Source organism: Pantherophis guttatus, chromosome 7 (genome assembly GCF_059756535.1).
Source record: "Pantherophis guttatus breed Tessera chromosome 7, ASM5975653v1, whole genome shotgun sequence".
NCBI lineage: Eukaryota > Metazoa > Chordata > Lepidosauria > Squamata > Colubridae > Pantherophis > Pantherophis guttatus.
Genome location: NC_142069.1, coordinates 91,423,571 through 91,439,820, shown reverse-complemented (window position 1 = coordinate 91,439,820; position 16,250 = coordinate 91,423,571). Strand labels below are relative to the sequence as shown.

At 42.5% G+C, this 16,250-nt stretch overlaps 1 protein-coding gene across 1 annotated transcript in view; it reads right to left on the bottom strand.

Annotated features, from left to right (window-relative positions):
- The window catches only part of CAMK1D (calcium/calmodulin dependent protein kinase ID), a 175,980-nt gene that overhangs the window by 56,776 nt on the left and 102,954 nt on the right, over positions 1-16,250 (bottom strand). Inside the window, exon 3 of the mRNA XM_060694924.2 lies at positions 10,232-10,306. Coding sequence (XP_060550907.1) covers positions 10,232-10,306 — 75 coding nt within the window. The remainder of the gene's footprint in view (positions 1-10,231; positions 10,307-16,250) is intronic.

The following is a 16,250-nucleotide window of genomic DNA, read 5'->3' as shown; positions in this document are numbered from 1 at the left end:
GGGGTGCTTAGATCTGGCCCTTGGGGTGCTTAGTTCTGGCCCTCGGGGTTCTTTAGCTCTGGACCTCGGGGTGATTAGATCTTGCCCTTGGGGTTCTTTAGATCTGGACCTCGGGGGTGCTTAGCTCTGGTCCTCGGGGTGCTCAGATCTGGCCCTCGGGGTTCTTTAGCTCTGGACCTCGGGGTGATTAGATCTGGCCCTTGGGGTGCTTAGCTCTGGTCCTCGGGGTGCTTAGCTCTGGACCTCGGGGTGATTAGATCTGGACCTCGGGGTGCTTAGCTCTGGTCCTCGAGGTGCTCAGATCTGGCCCTCGGGGTTCTTTAGCTCTGGACCTCGGGGTGATTAGCTCTGGACCTTGGGGTGATTAGATCTTGCCCTTGGGGTTCTTTAGATCTGGACCTCGGGGGTGCTTAGCTCTGGTCCTCGGGGTGCTCCGATCTGGTCCTCGGGGTGCTCAGATCTGGCCCTCGGGGTTCTTTAGCTCTGGACCTCGGGGTTTTTTAGCTCTGGACCTTGGGGTGATTAGATCTTGCCCTTGGGGTTCTTTAGATCTGGACCTCGGGGGTGCTTAGCTCTGGTCCTCGGGGGTGCTCAGATCTGGTCCTCGGGGTGCTCAGATCTGGCCCTTGGGGTTCTTTAGATCTGGACCTCGGGGTGCTCAGATCTCACCTTTGGGGTGCTTAGATCTGGCCTGGGGGGCTGCCCTGCAAAGTGAAGGACTGGTCTGCGGTACCTCTACCAGCAGTTTTCGCTGGCAGAGGGTTTTAGGAGGCTGTCGCAGCCAAAAATGGAGCTCGGGAGCCCGTTTTCACTAGCAGAGCACTTGGGCCACCACAGGGACCCCCGACACAAGTGACATCGAGATGGCCACGCCCACCCTCACCACGCCCACCCTTCCCCCACCCAAGGTCAAACACAACCCTGATGCAGCCCTCAATGAAATTGAATGTGACACTCCTGGTTTAATAGGACCTTGATGTGAGAATCTGATCTTTCCTGGCTGACTGTGTGACAAACTATTATTATAATAACTTCATCCTCAGATAGAAAACTTACTGGGGGAGTCCATAATAACTATGAAACAGTAACTTCTGCTCCATATTCTTGAGCTATTTAGTTGCGGGGGGGGTTTCAACTAACTAGAAAAGGGATGGCACGAATAGAAATAAATCTGGGCCTCTGCTGTTTAATTATTAATATTTATTTCATTTACTTAATTTCTTTAATTTACTTTATTGCCAGAAGGGGCCAGAAGAGTTTATAAGAGGACTATAAAAACAGGTTTAAACAAAACTGTCACACTAAAACCCACAATGCTTATTTATACATCCAAATAAAAATATGGCCAAGAAGAATGAGTCAGTAGAAGAACTGAAAAAAAAAAACCAATCTAAACACATTCAAGGGTGAAACAGCTGGTTAATTGAAATTTCTACTACTACAATCTGTCGGTTTAGCCGATTATTGAAAGTTTATTATAAATTTAACTCCTGAACTTCATCACTATTTCAAGGAAACAGAAATGTCTAACAAGGGGTGTTATTTTATGCAAATCAGAAGACAGAACTTCTTGAAAAATCTATGGGTATGGACCAGTGGTCAAATCCAAATTTTTTTACTACCAGTTCTGTGGGTGTGGCTTGGTGGGCATGGCAGGGGAAGGATACTGCAAAATCTCCATTCCCTCCCCACTCCAGGGCAAGGATACTGCAAAATCCCCATTACCTTCCCATTCCTGAGGGAAGGATACTGCAAAATCCCCATTCCCTTCTCACTCCTGAGGGAAGGATATTGGAAAATCTGCATTCCCACCCACTCTGGGGCCAGTCAGAGGTGGTATTTGCCGGTTCTCCGAACTATGCAAAATTTCCGCTACCGGTTCTCCAGAACCTGTCAGAACCTGCTGGATTTCATCCCTGGTATGGACATTTCTTGGGAGCTGGTGAATATAACCTCTCTTTTACACAGTCCACACTGGAAAAGGAACTGGTGAAGGTACGCATTGTAAGCCGCCCTGAGTCTCCGGAGAAGGGCAGCATATAAATTAAAGCAAAAAAAAAAAAGATGTATGTTCAGTATCTATGCATTGTCCCATTTTTTATCTATTTATCCAAATTTAGAAGATGCCCGACTTCTTAACAACTCTGGGTAGCTTCCATTAAAAAGAAGAAAAACGACTTGTTGAGATTCAAGTTAAAAAAAAAAAAGAATTGTGGCCATTTGGGTAGATGGAACAATTGTAATGAAATCTTTGTTTCTCAACCACTCAAAGCCTGGAAAAACAAATCGGGTTATTCACAGTTCTAGATATCACAAATGTAATCAGGAAGCTGGAGGCTAAAACATATGAAGAATGTTTCCAGGAATTGGGTGTGTCTAGTCTAGAGAAAAGAAGGATTAGGGATGACATAATAGCAGTGTTCCAGTATTGGAGGGGCTGCCACAAAGAAGGGAGGGTCAATTTATTCTCCAAAGCATCTGATGTTTTGGTCCACCATCAGCCTGCGGAGCTGGCAGTGGAGTCGGACAGTTAGGAGGCTGGGGAGGAACATGGGCCAGTCCTGGAGGCTGGGGAAGGCCTGGATGAGGGCTCTGCGTCGGAGGCAGAGATGGGGCCAGGGCCATCGGGGAGTGATGTGCGGACTCCGGAGCCTCCAGAGGCGGATAGCAGAGAGGCAGGGGAACAGGAGGAGCCTGTTCCTAGTGCACGCATGAGAAGAGCTGCCAGAAGGCAAGAGCAGCTAAAGCAAAAGGGTCGACTCGGGAGTAAGGCCAGGAGATGATTAGCCCCTCCCACAAAGCTTAAAAGAGCAGCAAAGGCTCTTGGGCTCTTTGTAGGAAAGCAACATTGCTAAATCTGTTTCCAGTCGGCATCTCTTGTTTCTGAACTTTGTGGGGCTTTGCCAAGAAAGGCCTTTGGCAGGGTGCCAAAGAAGATAAAGGTTTGTGATAAGTTCGAAGGACTTTTTCTGAAGGATTTGTTTCGGAATTAATCTGGACTAAGCTGGGAATGAAGTAATTCTCAGCTGTTATAATAAAATAGGTTTGTTTGGGACTAATTATGTCTTGTAATGACTAAGTGAGCCTAGGTCACAACATCTGGCATAGGGCCTAGCTATCTTCGAGACCGCCTTCTGCCACCGACGACCTCCCATCGACCCGTGCGCTCCCACAGAGAGGGCCTCCTCGGGGTGCCATCAGCCAAGCAATGCAGGCTGGTGACCCCCAGGGGGAGGGCCTTCTCTGTGGGGGCTCCCACCCTCTGGAATCAGTTGCCCCCAGAGATAAGGAGAATCCAAGACCTCTGTGCCTTCCGCCGTGCCCTTAAAACCTTCCTTTTCCAGCAAGCCGGGCTGGCCTAATTTTTTAAGTGTTTTTAAGTGTTTTGTTTATCGTTTTTAATTAATGGGGCCAAATTTATATATACTTTTAATTGTATTTTAATATTTGTACTTGATGTTTTTACTTGGCTGTTCACCGCCCTGAGTCCTCAGGGAGAAGGGCGGTATACAAATTCAAAATAAAATAAAATAAATAAAACATCTGAAGGCAGGACAAAAAACAATGGATGGAAACTAATCAAGGAGAGAACTAAGGAGGAATTTCCTGACAGTGAGGACAATTAATCAGTGGCCTTCAGAAGTTGTGGGTGCTCCATCCCTGGAGGTTTTTAAGAAGAGACAAATGGACAACCATTTGTCTGAAATGGTACAGGGTTTCCTTCCTGAGCTGTGGGTTGGACTAGAAGACCTCCGAGGTCCCTTCCAACTCTGTTATTCACTTATACCTTGCAAGGCTGACAGGTATGGAGGCGATACCGTTAAACTGACTAAGAATAGTGGAGACAGGTAACAGTTTCTGCAAGACTTCACAACTCAAGTTTCTTTTTGACAGCACTTGTGAGGCTAGAAACTGTCACTCTGCATTTTATGAGTTATGCCGTAGGCACTAAATTTGGGGCTTTCCTTTAAGGCCCACTAAAAAACAGACACACACACAAAAACCATGGTCTTCACAGCTCCCCCACTAGCTGTGAGTCACAGTCGTAGGCTTGCAGATACAACCATCTCAGCTTCTTCTTCCCTCCCTCCCACCACGAAACACCTCTCCTTCCTTGACAGGAAGTCGCTCTAAGTCGCTTTGAAGCATGAACACCTCCTTGTCAGCTGCTAGAAGGTTCTCCAAGACTTGAACATGGGAGTTCAGAATGACATTTAGTCAGCCTAGAAAACCCACTACCATGTTACCCCGAAAATAAGACCCTGTCTTATATATTTTTTGAACCCTGAAATAAGCACTTGGCCTTATTGCCATACACTCAAAAGCCCAATTGGGTTTATTATCAGGGGATGTCTTATTTTGGGGAAAACAGGGTATCTATCTATCTGTCTTTCTGTCTGTCTGTCTGTCTGTCTGTCTATCTGTCTTTCTGTCTGTCTGTCTGTCTGTCTATCTATCTATCTATCTATCTATCTATCTATCATCTCTCTCTCTATCATCTATCTATCTATCTATCTATCTATCTATCTATCTATCTATCTATCTATCATCTCTCTATCTATCTATCTATCTATCTATCTATCTATCATCTCTCTCTATCATCTATCATCTATCTATCTGTCTTTCTGTCTGTCTGTCTATCTATCTATCTATCTATCTATCTATCTATCTATCTATCTATCTACCTACCTAACTACCTAACTACCTAACTACCTAACTACCTAACTACCTACCTATCTACTGTGTCTGTATCATTTATCATCTATATCTATTATTTATCTACTGTCTGTATCTAGCTATCGTTTATCTATATCATATATCTATCATCTATCATTTCTATCTACTGTTTGTATCTATCTATCTACTGTTTATCTATCTACCATGTTTCCCTGAAAATAAGACCTTGTCTTATATATTTTTTGAACCCTGAAATAAACGCTTGGCCTTATTGCCATGCACTCAAAATCTACCTCCTTGCAGCAAGCAGCAGAGGCCCCAGCAAAACATTTGAGAGCAAATCAGCTGAGAGTCGGGAGGCCGATCCAATCAACTTGTGCTAATCAGGCTGTGCTGAAGCTGAAAGGAGCTTCTTCTTCTTGCTGCAAGAAGGTAACTGCTGCGAGGCAGAGGCCAAAGGGTGGGGGCCAGTGGGTGGGCAGGGCTACATTTGGTGTATAAGACGCACCTAAATTTTCACCCCGTTAGGGGGGGAAAAGTGCATCTTACACTCCGAAAAATATGGTACCTTCCCAAGCCTCCTTTTTTTGTGCGAAGCGTGCATTTGGTGTATAATGCACATATGCATGCATGCAGCAAACCAGTGGCAAACCAGTTCAGATTTCACCACTGGAAACGCAGCATCTCTTCAGCTACTGGCCAGCTGTAGCTGTCTTGCGATGGAGGAAGAATGGTATACAAGCCATGACTCGCATATATAGAAGCAGAAAACTCACATGGTAAATTGCGTTGCTGCCCACCAAGGCTGAGTCCATATGGGAAGAGATTCCAGAGTGCATTTGCTAAAAATACACCTTAAAGATTGTGAACTAAATCAGTCCAGTTTTGTTTACAGTCCATTGAGATGAGCGAATAAATTTCTTTTTTTTTTTTAAAGGGAAAAAAAAACCGCTATCCACTCTCTGCTCCTTTCCTGCGGTCGTTCTTTTTGTAAATCTAAATGGGGATGTTGAAAGAAGGCCAAACTCTAAATATAAAAGAAGGAGCCAGCGAGAAAACCCGAGTTCTAATTCGAAGAAGGGAGAGAGAAAAGGAGGAGGATTTGAGCTCTCCATCCTCCCTGCATGTACCGGAGTAAGAACCGTGGAACTGAATGGGGTTTACTTAGAATAGAATAACAGAGTTGGAAGGGACCTTGGAGGTCTTCTAGTCCAACCCCCTGCTTAGGCAGGAAACTCACACCACTTCAGACAAATGGTTATCCAACATCTTCTTAAAAACTTCCAGTGTTGGAACATTTACAACTTCTGGAGGCAAGTGGTTCCACTGGTTAATTGTTCCCACTGTCAGGAAATTTCTTCTTAGTTCTGTGTTGCTTCTCTCCTTGATGAGTTTCCACCCATTGCTTCTTGTCCTGCCCTCGGTGCTTTGGAAAATAGCTTGACTCCCTCTTCTTTGGGCTGCCCCTGAGATATTGGAAGACTGCTATCATGTCTCCCCTGGTCCTTCTGAGTAAGCAATAGGTAGGCTTGGGCTACATGATTTCAGCAATGGTTCCTACAGAAATGCATTGCCTGCATTGCTGTATTGCCCGTATTGATCTGATGGAAGATCTGGACTTCAGCTGTCTATCATACCTTTCTAAAAATGTACCACTGTAATGATATATAGGCAGGGCCAAAGCAGTTCTCACAGTAAAGATAAATGACAGTTGCTTCCCATTTATTTAATTTTTCTATGGAGATTCTTGAGTTGCACTGATGATGTCACCTAATTGGGTCATGAAACATCTCAGAGAGCACCAAGGACTCCTCCTCTTCCTCCTCCCCTCCTCCTCCTCCTCCTCCTCCTCCTCCTCCTCCTCCTCCTCCATCATTGTGAGTTGAACCCCAATACTTCCACAATTTTCTATGGAACTTTGTTTTTCCTTGAAGACGTTTCACTGAACTGAAAAAGTTTCTTGGACGAGAAGCAAAATCTCTTCAAGGAAAACCAGAAAGTCCAGTTGCCTCTTGGAAAAAAGCATCTTTGAGGACAACCATGACCTGGATGACTGAGAAGCTCCATAGAAAATTGTGGAAGTATTGGGGTTCAACTCACAAGTATTGGGGTTCAACACCCACACCGATCTCCTTTCCAGCATTGTGTTGGCCTTCCCTTGCCAAGACTGCTGCGGTAGACTTGCGACAAACAGATACACAATGCAAGAAGACCACAAAATGTTGCAGGCTTTCAAAAGCTAACTAAATTTAGACATTCAAGAGCCTTCTGATGCTGCATATTTCGGCTCTTTGCTTGGGGAATCTAGCTGGTCTTTGAAAAGATGCCAGTGATTTTGATTAAATAGCAAGTTTCATTCCTGTTGGCCAGTACAATCCTGAGATTAATTTTAAGCCAGTTCTCCTCCCTCTAGCGTGCTTTGTTATCTGGGAGAGTGTAATTAGTAGCTTATCTATCTATCTATCTATCTAGAAAAGGGGTTTACCTAAGGCACTTGTTATGACCTAGGCTCACTTAGTCATTACAAGACACAATTAGTTCCAAACAAAGCTATTTTATTATAATAGCTGAGAATTATGTTCATTTTCTTTTATCTATTTTACCCTGGAATTAGATCCTGTATTTTATTTTGTTCTGTTTTTTTATATGGTCATAAAGATTATGGTAATCAATTAATAAAATATACATCTATCTATCCATTATCTATCTATCTATCTATCTATCTATCTATCCATCTATCCATCTAACCATTCATCAATTTATCCATCCATCTATTCACTATCCATCTATCCATCATCTATCCATCTATACCTACCAATCCATCCATCCACTCACTCATCCATCCATCCATCCATCCACTTATCTATCTATCTATCTATCTATCTATCTATCTATCTATCTATCTATCCATCCATCCATCCATCCATCCATCCATCCATCTACTTATCTATCTATCTGTCTATCTATCTATCTATCTATCTATCTATCTATCTATCTATCTATCTATCTACCTACCTACCTACCTACCTACCTACCTACCTACCTACCTACCTACCCATATCTCTCTGTCTGCCCCCCCTTGACTTTTTTTGACCCAGCTGTCCGCAATAAACACCCATCCTATACTGAAATTGCAATAACAACATGAAATATGAGAAATGTTTATATTCTCCTACATGAAACGACTGCAGGAAAGCTCAGAGAACATAAAGGACTTCACCATTCAACCTTCCAATACAAATATTATCTTCTATGACAATTCATTATCCTCCTCTTTTGTACTTCAGGATAAAAGCATCTATTACGGAGAAAAGCCTCGTCTTCGGTCCCTACTGCTATTGTACCATATGGTCTGATTGCTGCTTTTACTATTTCGTCTCCAAAACGTTCGTCACTTCTAGCACTTACAAAGCAGCAGCTGTACACAACCATGAATGAACGAAGCGGCGAGAACAGAACACTTTGTCCCCGGATTCACAGCTAGAGAAGCTGCGTGCAGAATTAAATATATTCATTGCAAGACAAGCCTTAAAATATTGCAAAGCCTTACGCTGATCTCGGCAACCCTGTTTGGATAACCCTGTAAATTAATTTCTCGGGGCTCTGCAGGAAGGATGAGTTATGTGGAAGGAGACAGAAATTCCCCATCAGTGTATCGTATGGAAATCAGATTTATGGACGGATGAGGATATTTACGATACCTTTACAAACCATTCTCAGGGAGCTGATGCGGAAATAATTAAGCAAGCAGTCGAGAGGCTATTGAGCTATCGAGCATCGCACATTCATCTGGGATCTCAAAGCATTGTCAAAACACAGACCACACATCTTTCCAAAGAATGAACTCTCACAAGCAGGGATTTGGCTATTTGGGGTTCCACCATAGAAGGAAAAAGGGCGCCTGAGAGATGGAGCCAAATCACGACTGTGGATTTATTTATTAGAGTGAGTTTTATAGTTCCTGATCGAGATAATAGACTGGACTACAAGACCCCCACAGTCTCTTCCAGCTTCTGTTCTGTTCTGTTCTGTCCCGTCTCATATTCTATTCTGTTGTTCTGTTCTGTTGTTGTTTTTTTAAAGTCAAGTTTTTATTTAATTATATACAAGTATTTTGAATACAGTGTATTGTCTGAGTATACCATTTTACAAAAAGGAAAGGGGAAAAAAAGATAACACATATAAAGGTGAAAAGGTTCTCCTCGCACATATGTGCTAGTCGTTCCCGACTCTAGGGGGCAGTGCTCATCTCCGTTTCATAGCCGAAAAGCCAGCACTGTCCGAAGACGTCTCCGTGGTCATGTGGCCGGCATGACTCAATGCCAAAGGCGCACGGAACGCTGTTCCCTTCCCACCAAAGGTGGTCCCTATTTCTCTACTTGCATTTTTTTACGTGCTTTCGAACTGCTAGGTTGGCAGAAGCTGGGACAAGTCACGGGAGCTCACCCCGTTACGCGGCACTAGGGATTCGAACCGCTGAACTGCCGACCTTTCATCGACAAGCTCAACGTCTTGGCCACTGAGCCACCGTGTCACCCTATAACACATATACTGATAGCAATAATAATAATAATAATATAACAAAATAATTCTAACCATATTTATAATTATATTAGCTGGTTTATGATCATATTAATTGTACTAGCATGCTTATAATTATAGACAACATTCACATTTTACTTACCTACAACAACACTCTTTCTTCATCTAATTTCTACCTCTTATCTCTAACCATTGATAAAACCTATTCCACGTTAAATAGTATTCTGTGTCTCCTTTATCTTTTCTTTTCAATGTCAATCTATCCATCTCTGCACAGTCCAATATTTTCCATATTATATTTTCATCTGGTGGGGTGTTCTCATTTTTCCAGTATTGTGCAAATACTGTTCTCACTGCTGTCAATACATGTAATGTTAAGTAGATAGTCCCTTTGTCATAATTCTCTGGTATTATACCTAACAAAAATATTTCTGGTTTAAAATCTATGTGTTGCTTAATCATCTTCTCCAACCATGTATGTATTTTTGTCCAATATTTTCTTGCCTTCACATATGTCCACCACATATGATAATAAATATCTGGAGTCTGAATACATTTCCAACATTTGGCAGACATGTTGTTAAACATTTTTGCTAACCTAGCCAGTGGTTCTGTTCTGTTCTGTTCTGTTCCGTCCTGTCCCGTCCCATATTCTATTTTGTTGTTCTGTTCTGTTCTGTTTGTTCTGTTCTGTTTTCTTCTCTTCTACAGTACTGTACTGTACTGTACTGTACTGTACTCTACTCTACTCTACTCTACTCTACTCTACTCTACTCTACTCTACTCTACTCTACTCTACTCTACTCTACTCTACTCTTTATTCTGTCCTATCCTGACCACATCAAAATATTGAGTTTTACAGTGAAGATCCCCAAAATGAATTCCACAAAAAGCATTATCTTGGAGCAAGGATGATTTCCAGAGCTTTATAGGATCTCAGCATAGACATGCATTATGTACACATTGCCAATTTGATTTAAAAAAAAAAAGATTAATTAAAACTGATACTCACAATTGCATAACCAGATACAGATGAGTTGAACTCTCGTAAATGTCTTCCAGGGCCACAATATTTTCATGCTTGATCCTATGTAAAAGAGAGTAGAACAAGGTCAAAACTAAGCACCCAGGGACGGTACATTTGTATAATTGAGCCAGATGGGTGACCTTGGGCCAGTCATTCTCTCTCTGCTCTCGGAAGCAGACAATGGCAATGCCACTTCTGAAATCTGGCCAAGAAAACGGCAAGGATTTGTCCACTAGGAGTCAATGCTGACCAAGAACGAGAGTCAAGATACGTCCATTTATCTATAGTATACAAAAACCCATTAACCTCTTTTTTGCAAGGTTAAGAGGCTCTTCTTGAAGATTAAACAGCAGGGGGCAGCATCCGATTAACCATGGTTAGGTTCAAAGGTTAAGCAGGCTTTGAGACTGAATTAGCACTTGAGAAATCTCAGGGCTCTAAAACAGACTGAGAAGTCAAAAACATGGTATATAAGCCAACAGAAAGCTACTTTTGCATTTTTGAGATGGCCACAGCCTGGAGGTATTTCCGAGGTCAACTTGAAGAAGTGACTTGTTCAAGCACCTACTTCTCTCTAAAGCATGGATTACCAATCCAAATAATTTAGACAGATGCTTTTGGAGCTCCACATAATTAAACAGGCTGGAAAGTGCGTTGATAATTGGGCTCATAGATTCCAAATCAACCCTGGTCTGAAAATTTATTCCAAGCGCTGGCTTGAATACATTCTGGTACTCAACTATTTTGAAAACCGATCTGACAATTATAAGGGCACTTAGCTGAAGAAGCACAGAAACATCCCTAATAAATAAATATTATGCTATACACAGAAATTATAGTCAAGAGATATTGTACAATCTGTCTATGTGGACAGAATAATTTTATATTTCATTCTGTTATACCATACTATGTCTAACTATAGGAAGAGGTAACATTCATGAGGTACAGGCCCTAAAAATTGAAGGTTTCGTGTGATTTTATGACTTTGAACATTTCTTGAAGTTAATATCTTCAATCGTCTACAGGTCATCTTTGACTTATGACTGCAACAGGGACCAGAATTTCTGTTACTAAGCAAGGTGAGTTATGCCTGTTGTAAGTAAAATCTGGTCTGTGTCCAAGCTGGGACACTGGAGAAATAAATTGGAGGCAGGCTGCATTTTGGAAAGGAGGTCTCTGTTTATTTAGGAATCCGAAGCGAAGTAACACAGCAATCGGTTCTGGGACAGCTGACAAAACAGTCTGGTGAGTGGATGGGTATTTATGTGGTTCTAGGACTTTGTGATTTAGATGCTCAGGTGCGTTGTAAAATGTACTTTAGCCTGTCCTTGAATGTGCCCTTTTTAATATTCTAACTGTTGTTGCCTGACTCCTATTGTGGTTGCGAGGGGGGCGTGGCCAATTTTTTTTTTTTACTTTTAAAAGCATTTTTTCTACAACCTCTAGGTTGTAGAAAATAATGCTTTTAAAAGGTTCTGACGATCGTAGCTGAGCCGCGCGATCATCAGAGGCTTTTTTTTTTACTTTTAAAAGCATTTTTTCCTACAACCTCTAGGTTGTAGAAAAAATGCTTTTAAAAGCCTCTGACAATCTCAGCTGAGCCGCGCGATCATCAGAGGCTTTTTTTTAACTTTTAAAAGCATTTTTTCGGCTGAAGAGGTTGTAGAAAAAATGCTTTTAAAAGTAAAAAAAAAAAGCCTCTGATAATCGCGCAGCTCAGCTGGGCATGGGTGGGGGCAGGCAGGGATTTTTGCTACCGGTTCTCCGAACCACCCGCCACCATCGCTACTGGATCGGGCGATCCGGTCCAAACTGGGAGCATTTCACCCCTGCCTTTTCTCTTCCGGGAGGGGGGGGTTTCTTTGCTAATATGGGGGCTTTCTTACATTAAACTCTCCCTGTGCAATCAATTTTATGTGGGTTTTTTTTAATGCCATGGTTGTTAAGCAAATTACTGCAATTGTTAAGTGAATTGTGTGGGCATTCATTGAATCTAGTTTCCCCCGTCGACTTTGCTTGTCTGGGAAGCTGGGAAGATCACAAGCGGAGATCACGTGATTTTGGGATCCTGCAACCATCGCCATCACTTGCTGGTTGCCAGCGCCCGAATTTTGATCACACGATTGTGAAGACGCTACAACCGTTGTTAAGCGCAAATACCGGTCGGGAGTCAGTGCTGTGGTAACTCTGAACGGTCCCTAAATCAAATGGCTAAAAATTCAAGGATTATCTGTCTTAGAAATATGTTTTACTTTCTATATAACATTCACGCTTGTTTAAAGTAAAAATTCATTCCAAAACTGTTTCCGGAATGTTTAAATTTATTACAAAAAAAAACCAAAAACCTGTGCAAATATTTCTACAAAACTGAGAATGTTCCCATACTTACAGATTTGCTTAACAGATGCCCTCGTTATGGTATCTTTCCTATTGTGTTCATTTCGATACACAATTTTCCGTAACATATCTTTAAAAAAAAATCTACTCCAAAGCGTGTTTATTTGATTGCAGCACGTATATTGTTTTGATAACTTGCTCTAAAATTCGAGCAGAACCAATTTTTTGGCTTTACTCTCAAACCAAACCAGCATATGTCCTTCTCTGTAGGAAAACATACCCATCCTTTTCTTCCTTTTTGGGGTGAGCAGTGCTGCTATTCAGTGGTGAAATCCATTTTTTTTTACTACCGGTTCTGTGGGTGTGGCTTGGTGGGTGTGGCAGGGGAAGGATACTGCAAAATCTCCATTCCCACCCCACTCCAGGGGAAGGATACTGCAAAATCCCCATTCTCTCACCATTCCAGGGGGTAAGGATATTGGAAAATCTCCATTCCCACCTCACTCTGGGGCCAGCCAGAGGTGGTATTTGCCAGTTCTCCGAACTGCTCAAAATTTCTGCTATCGATTCTCCGAACTATTCAAAATTTCCGCTACCGGTTCTCCGAACTGCTCAAAATTTCCGCTATCGGTTCTCCGAACTGCTCAAAATTTCCGCTACCGGTTCTCCAAACTGCTCAAAATTTCTGCTACCGGTTCTCCGAACTGCTCAAAATTTCCGCTACCGGTTCTCTGAACTGCTCAAAATTTCCGCTACCGGTTCTCCAGAACCTGCTGGATTTCACCCCTGCTGCTATTCCTACAGCAAATAAGAGGTAAGCCAAAGAAATGAAAGGTTTAAGGGGAGAAATGAAAAGGCACAATGCACAATGCACCTCCCACCGGTGAGCTGGTTTTCTGGTCCCCACCGTGCATGCGTATGTAGGGGATGTGCATGCATGCATGGGGGCGGGGCACATGCACGGGGGTCATGCGCGCATGCGGGGGGCGGAGCATGTGGGAGGTCGCATGTACATGCGCAGAGACGGGGTGCACAGAGTGGGGAGTCGTGCATGCATTGCATTATGGGTGTGCACTCGGTGCCAAAAAGGTTAGCTTTCACTGTTCTGTATTGTCTCTTACTTTGAATCTAATACATAATTCATTCATCATCACTTCTCTCGTTCTTTCCTTCCTCCGTCCCTCCCTCCCTCCCCCTTTCCTTTCTTTTCCTTCCTTTTTCCTTCCTTCCTTTTTTCCTCCCTCCCTCTCCCTTTCCTTTCCTTCCATTCCCTTCCCTCCTCCCTTTCTTTCTTTTTTCTTTCTTTCTTTCTTTCTTTTTCTTTCTTTCTTTCTTCTTCCCTCCCTCCCACCTTCCTTCCTCCCTCCCTCCCTCCCTCTTTCTTTCTTTCTTTCTTCTTCCCTCCCTCCCACCTTCCTTCCTCCCTCCCTCCCTCCCTCCCCTTTCCTTTCCTTCCATTCCATTCCCTTCCCTCCTCCCTTTTTTCTTCTTTCTTTTTCTTTCTTTCTTTCTTTCTGTCTTTCTTTCTTTCTGTCTTTCTTTCTTTCTTCTTCCTTCTTCCCTCCCTCCCTCCTTCCTTCCTCCCTCCCTCTCCACCCTTTCCTTTCCTTTTCTTCCTTTTTTCCTTCCTTCCTTTTTTCTCCCGCCCCTTTCCTTTCCTTTCCTTTCCTTTCCTTTCCTTTCCTTTCCTTTCCTTTCCTTTCCTTTCCTTTCCTTTCCTTTCCTTTCCTTCCCTTGCCTTCCCTTCCTTTCCTTTCCCTCCTCCCTCTTTCTTTCTTTCTTCTTCCTTCTTCCCTCCCTCCTTCCCCTTTTCCTTTCCTTTCTTTTTTCCTTCCTTTTCTTTCCTTCCATTCCCTTCCCTCCTCCCTCCCTCCCTCCCTCTTTTTCTTTCTTTTTTCCTTCCTTCCTTCCTTCCTTCCTTCCTTCCTTCCTTCCTTCCTTCCTTCCTTCCTTCATTTCTCACACATTCCAATCCAACTGCATTCAACTTGCTTTTATGTTTCTCTGCCATCCCTCACATCCATCACAAATTCTTAGATATCCATTTTTATTTCTGGCGAAAATAGTCGATTCCTTTGCAGCACACCGCACACCATCCCACTGCCTATTGAACCCTTTCCATTCAATCCTTAAACTTGAATATATCCATCGGATTCTAGGTTTTATTTTTTAAAAAAAAACCGGCCCAAAGGGAAAGGGTGAGTCATCGTGCCTTACACAAGAGGGCTGGAGGCTCTGCGGAGAAAATTAAACGCTGCAAAGGTAATCAACAAAAGTAGATAATTACCACAAAAATAATAATTCATTGTTCCCAGTCAATCTAAGACAAGTTGAAATGAAGCCACTTCCTTTATGGAAAAGGGAGAAGAATGAGAAAAGGCAATTAAATGAAAGATCCTGTGTGATGCTAAAGAGAGTTTAGCGTTGCCAAAGCTGAAATTGTATTTTGCAGCCCCTTGTTTAGTTTGGTTAAAAGAAAGGGTGATGTTGAAAATTATTAGACCTAGGTCTAATAATATTCTAATCATAAATAATAATTGGGTGGCATCAGGGGTGAAATCCAGCAGGTTCTGGAGAACCGGTAGCGGAAATTTTGAGCAGTTCGGAGAACCGGCAAATACCACCTCTGGCTGGCCCCAGAGTGGGGTGGGAATGGAGATTTTGCAGGATCCTTCCCCTGGAGTGGGGAGGGAATGGAGACTTTGCAATATCCTTCCCCTGGAGTGGGGAGGGAATGGAGATTTTGCAGTATCCTTCCCCTGGAGTGGGGAGGGAATGGGGATTTTGCAGTATCCTTCCCCTGGAGTGGGGAGGGAATGGAGACTTTGCAATATCCTTCCCCTGGAGTGGGGAGGGAATGGAGATTTTGCAGTGTCCTTCCCTTGGAGAGGGGAGGGAATGGAGATTTTGCAGTATCCTTCCCCTGCTACGCCCACCAAGCCACGCCACGCCCACAGAACTGGTAGTAAAAAAATTTGGATTTCACCACTGGGTGGCATGCCCACCTATGGCATAAAAAAGTTAAATTCAATGTTGATTTTGGAAATCCTTTTATTAGATGAGCCATCCTGAGAATTTGGAACAAATAAAAAACCTAGAATATAACCAAAATACCTTTATGGCTCCCTCTGTAAGAAGAATATATTACAGGAAAGAAATGGCAATTAAACAGAAAGGGTTACAATATGGTGACCTATGAGAATACTCCCAGGGCATAATTAAATTAAAACCCAGAGAAGTTTTAATATCAGATGGTTTCAAATGCCAATAGTTTTCATACGTGCAACTTTCTCAGAACAGCTTAAAATTGATCAAGGAGTGAATGTTTTTGAACAGAACCAAAAAACCACGTTTGAAATAGAATTATGAGCCAAGAGTGGCTGCCAAAACTGATATTTTTTTTCCTTAAAATTACCAACAGAAGAATAATTAATTACAAATTGCATAATAAGATGGACACAAAAATTTTCAATACAATATACAAATTAATCAATGGGAAAGCAGGCAGGGCAGATGGATTGAAATTTACAGTATGTTATAACCTTAAAGGAGATTTCTATACAAATGATACATAGATGGCAGTTATCACTGGATAAATTGTCAAAAAAATGTACCAAAGGGACTTCAAGCATATGCTGTGAGAATTTTTTAAAAAATGTAAAAGTCA